Below are 5,256 nucleotides of genomic sequence, written 5' to 3'. Positions count from 1 at the left end.
CCAATCAAGTGTGGAAAACAACATTGATCATGTGGAGTCCGTTTTCATTGACGCATTCCTGAAAGTGTCTCTCTCCAACATTGCTCTGTTGATTTGGGTGACTTCCACGCCAATAGCTTCTCTCAACTCGCCCAATGTTACGGGGTCTATGCGCATTCGAACGCGGCTTGAGGTGTCCCCACCAAAAAATAATCACACATGAACAAATGTATGAAGAAACTGTTTTGCGCCTTTGCTCACTAGTCTGTTAGCTCGCGGGCTGGCGAATATAATAAACAGTTACCTTTCCCGTAAGTGTCTCTGTTGTGTGGGTCTACGTGTGACACAGCAAGGCTATTGAGTACTGGACGGAGTAAACACCGGTCCGCCGGCGTTCCACGGGCCCACTAGCGGCTAATGACACAGCCGTCCAACTTGCTGTGAGCTCGCTGTGTGAGCCGCGCTCACCACAATGAGAATTTAGCATGTGTGGAAAAAGTATTGTGCATTTTATTTTTCGAACAGTAAGTCGATATAGTAATTATCGTGATAGGCCGAGGCCCACGTGTCAAATGTTTAACAAGTTTTTATTTTTTGGTTTTGTTTTTTTGTGAGACCTTGTTCAACTGCTAACGTGTTGAGCAAACAACTTCTTGTGCATTCAATATCTCAGGTGGCTGGCAAGACGAGACCTGGCCTGATGGCTGGACAGCGGTCACCAGGGACGGAAAGCGCTCGGCTCAGTTTGAACACACCCTTCTGGTCACAGACACAGGCTGCGAGATCCTCACCCACCGCCTCGAAGACAACGGTCGGGCTCATTTTCTGAGCCAAATGTAGGCTGGACTGGAACACGCGCTCAGAGGACTGGACTAAACGGACGTAGTGACATCCAGCATGTCTGGATTTCATGTATATGTTCAAACGAGAATACTGATCCTGGAGCTCGGTGTCACCGTGTCTCATGTTCTTTCAATTAAATATCAGCCCTCAAATTAAATGGATGTACTTGAATGTGTCATATGTGGATTGATTTGATAGTGAAGTGTTTTTGTTTCTCTGAAGGAAATATTAAAATTTATGAAAAAGGGATTTGTTTCAGTCATCAGACTTAGCTAAATGGATAAGGACGAACGGGAGCTGGACGGGAGAGACATGAAGATTCATGAAATCGTCAGCAGGGGGCACAATATCTACTTATACTTCAAACGGGAGTTGATGTAGATTTTCAAATTTAAAGGAAAGGTTTTGGGTGTACTGAGAATGCTGAAAGGTTATTAGTTTTGGTGTCCTGTTATGCTGCAGCTCAAAATCCATTTTGAAAGTCAAATGGAGTTTTACAGTATGAAACTTTCTCCTGGTGAAAAAAATAACTGCATTTCCATCATTTTTTTACACCAGTGGACAATTCAGGCACGTGCATGGGATGGTGTGTGAAAACATTCATCTTTTTTAGTATTGAGTAGTTGAAACCCAGGAGGCTGCCTCACAGTTCTGAGGGCTGGGGTTCAATTCCCGGCCCCGCCTTTGTGGAGTTTGCATGTTCTCCCTGTGCCTGCGTGGGTTTTCTCCAGGCACTCCGGATTCCTCCCACATCCCAAAAACATGCATGGTAAGGTTAATTGAAGACTCTAAATTGCCCCAAGGTGTGAGTGCGAATGGTTGGTTGTCTGTGCCCTGCAATTGGCTGGCGACCAGTTCAGGGTGTACCTCACCTCTTGCCCGATAGCTGGGATAGGCTCCAGCACACCCGCGACCCTAGTGAGGAGAAGCGGCTCAGAAAATGGATGAAACCCAGGATAATGTCTATTAGTAAAGATACAATTCCAATGAAGTTGGGACGTTGTGTTTAACCTAAATAAAAAAGGAATGCAATGATTTGCAAATCATGTTCAACCTATATTTAATTGAATACACTAAAAAGACGATATTTAATGTTTTTAGAATCATTAACTTAGAATTTTATGGCTGCAACAGGTTCCAAAAAAGCTGGGACAGGGTTATGTTTACCACTGTTACATCACCTTTTCTTTTAACAACATTCAATAAACGTTTGGGAACTGAGGACACCTTGGAGGTGGAATTCTTTCCCATTCTTGCTTGATGTACAGCTTCAGCTGGAATTGGGGTTGCACAATAAATTAACAAGTTGTGATAGGCTGAGTTATCGTTATTCAAAGAGTGAGAGAGTTCCAGGGGTATGTGCCTGCGGACACATGCAAGTGACATGACACCGTTTTACATGCACAAAGACTCACGGAAGTGTCCTGTAATTGCTGTGCTCGCACCACGGAGGGGCGGGATCGGCCCAAGGGGTGCACCCGGCAGCAGCCCGGTGGACGGGCCACGTCCCACACCGAGAGACCCAGGGCGGTCCGTTGGCTCCACCGAGGCGCCCCGACAATTGGCCACCCGGTGGGGGCCGCAGTTGCCCCTCACGCTGTCCAGATGGGGCGAGGTTCAGCTCTTTGTGAACAAGTGCGTGAGAAAATTGTCTAACAGTCCAGATGGGGCGAGGTTCAGCTCTTTGTGAACAAGTGCGTGAGAAAATTGTCTAACAGTTTCAGGACAATGTTCCTCAGCATACAAAGAAACACTGGGGGGAACAAAAACATGACACATAACCAATTCCGACTGAAAGAAAGAAGGGAACCAAATACAAGGAAACTGACGACACGAGGGGGTACCACTAGGGACTGGACTGATGAGAACAAGTGGTGACAAAAATCTAATGGGCAAGACAAGACACCATGGGACACAGGAAACCATGAAACCAAACTAAATAAAAGCTAAGGTAAACAGACCATGCCACGACACACACCCCCAAAGGGATGGCTTCCAGAAATCCCCAAAGTCACCAGACATTTTCCACAACTGGGTAGGTGGAAGGTGCCCTGCAACATGGTTCCAGGTATGCCCATCAGAGCAAGTCTGGTGGCCACCCAAGGACGCCGGACGTGAGGTCCTTAACTGGGCTGTTCAGGTGGTCGGCCATGATGCAGAACCCAACAGAACTACGAGGGCCAGGCAAGAGGCCCGGTTTAGAAACGCGGAAAATACTTGTGCACCTCCGTTGACGAGATTTCCAAACGCGTCAGAATCGGAAAGAACTAAAATGAGTTGGGTTCCACTAATAACCTGTTATTCATGTGTACATCAAAGAATATTTTTTGAACTGTGATGCTGAGTGGTCGGCCTTTAGTCCGTTTCAGTGCCGGCACGGTAGACGACTTGGTTAGCACATCTGCCTCACGGTCCGGGGACTGGTTTCCTCCCACATCCCAAAAACATGCGTGGTAGGTTGATTGTGAAGACTCCATGCCCGTAGGTGTGAATGTGAGTGCCAATGGTTGTGTGCCCTGCGATTTGCTGGCGACCGGTTCAGGGTGTAACCCGCCTCCCCGCCCGAATATAGCTGGGATAGGCTCCAGCAGCCCGTGACCCTGGTGAGGATAAGCGGTAAAGAAAATGGATGGATTACACAACATCTCGGTGCAATGAATTACAGAACTGGATTACACAACATCTCGGTGCAATGAATTACAGAACACTTTGCACCCTATTTTTACAGCCCTGTTCAAGGGGGCTGTTCGGTCTCGGACTCTTAGAAGCCATAAAAAAAGTCATTTTGAGCACAAAGGTCTCTATATTAACTTCAGTAACAACTTGTCGACAGGAAAAACCAATTCACCCTTCGACACTTGCTTAACTGAGGCCTTGTGGTGCACGTTTGACATAGTTTTGTGAGATTTGACTTTTTACAGTTGCAACGTTGCAACGGTTCTTTGACCTTTGGACAGTTGTGTGAAAGGTACTTGGAAAATTTATTAAGTTACAGGCTATTGTAAATTATATGTAGCTAAGCTACTGTACACTGAAGCTACCCACCTGAGAAGTGTACATTATATGTAGCTAAGCTACTGTACACTGAAGCTACCCACCTGAGAAGTGTTAAATCGCTAAGCCACAATAAAAGGCCAATGCCCGCGAACCTCATGAGGATAAGCGGTTCAGTAGATGTAGATGAACTACATCAAGGCGACCAGTTGGGAGGAGCCTGATTGAAAATTATGTTTTATATAGTTGTGATTTTATTCTTGAGTATAGCATTTTTTTTCAATTCTGTGGATAATGCAGTGACATCCCTGTGTTAACTGAAGTGTGTACTAATATAGCTGATGTGGTCAGTCTTTTTTAAATTTGACCACTAAAGAGTTTTAAATTTATCAAATATCAAATTAACTTAACAATTTGCACAAATAATCATAATCGTATCATAACCCAAAGTCATTTTTTTTTACACATTAGTTTTACTGGCATGTTCGGCACGCAATGCATTGTGGGTTTATTCATACCGTAGTGCGCGGTCATAAATCGTCATACAATATGGACTGACTGACTTGCCTAGCTTAATACCTAGCTTAAATATTTACAAGGGGAAAAGAACTTCCTTCATGGACCACAATTTCGGCATTCAGCAATCAGTTTTAAGTTGTCTCGAGAAATGTACTCACTTTCACGCGATAGGTTGCCTTCATGGACCACAATCGGCATCCATCTATCAGTTAGTACTGTGTTGGCATGTCAACTCTGGACTAAGCTGCTGATTTAATGTGGCTTCAAGTCCACTAAAGTGACTTTTTTCTGTTCCTTTTGAAATCAAGTAATCACTAAAACATTTTTCTCACGTAAGTTACTTTAGAAAGCAAGTAATCGGTAAAGTGTGTTTTACACTTTTGAAATCAAGTAATCAGTAAAATCACTAAATTACTTTGAAGCTCAAGTAAATCAGTAAAGTAACTTAAATTGCTTTTCAAGGTAACTATTACAACACTGGTGCTATAGCAGTTTTGATTGCTGACTTGATCTTCTGGTGATAATTAACACAAAAAATAAAAAAATTAAAAAATAGATTGAAAACACAAAACCAACTCAACTTGTGAAAGGCTTAAACAAAGCAAATGAATGTTTGGGAGTGCCCCAGTCAAAGTCCAGACTTGTATCCGATTGAAATGCAGTGGCGTGACCTCAAAAAGGCCGTTTATGCTCGAAAACCCTCATTTTTTTCTGCATTCAAACATTTCTGCACGGAAGAGTGGGACAAAATATCTCCAGGGGTGTGAAAGACTCATGGCCAGTTTTCGAAAACTTTCTAGTTGTTGCTGCTGAGGATGGCCCAACAAGTTATTAGGTTTAGGGGGCAATTACTTTTTCCACACAGGGCCAGGTAACTGAATAGTTTTTTTCCTTAATAAATTAAATCATTTAAAAACAGCA

General features: G+C 43.9%; 1 protein-coding gene across 1 annotated transcript in view; it reads left to right on the top strand.

Annotated features, from left to right (window-relative positions):
• metap1 (methionyl aminopeptidase 1) overlaps positions 1-1,071 on the top strand; it is a 22,018-nt gene extending 20,947 nt beyond the window's left edge. Inside the window, exon 11 of the mRNA XM_061695611.1 lies at positions 653-1,071. Coding sequence (XP_061551595.1) covers positions 653-819 — 167 coding nt within the window. The 3' untranslated portion in view covers positions 820-1,071. The remainder of the gene's footprint in view (positions 1-652) is intronic.
• Positions 1,072-5,256: the final 4,185 nt, after the last annotated feature.

Source organism: Phycodurus eques, chromosome 14 (genome assembly GCF_024500275.1).
Source record: "Phycodurus eques isolate BA_2022a chromosome 14, UOR_Pequ_1.1, whole genome shotgun sequence".
Lineage (NCBI taxonomy): Eukaryota > Metazoa > Chordata > Actinopteri > Syngnathiformes > Syngnathidae > Phycodurus > Phycodurus eques.
Note: the sequence above shows the minus strand (reverse complement) of the source record. Positions and strands in the feature narration are given on the sequence as shown.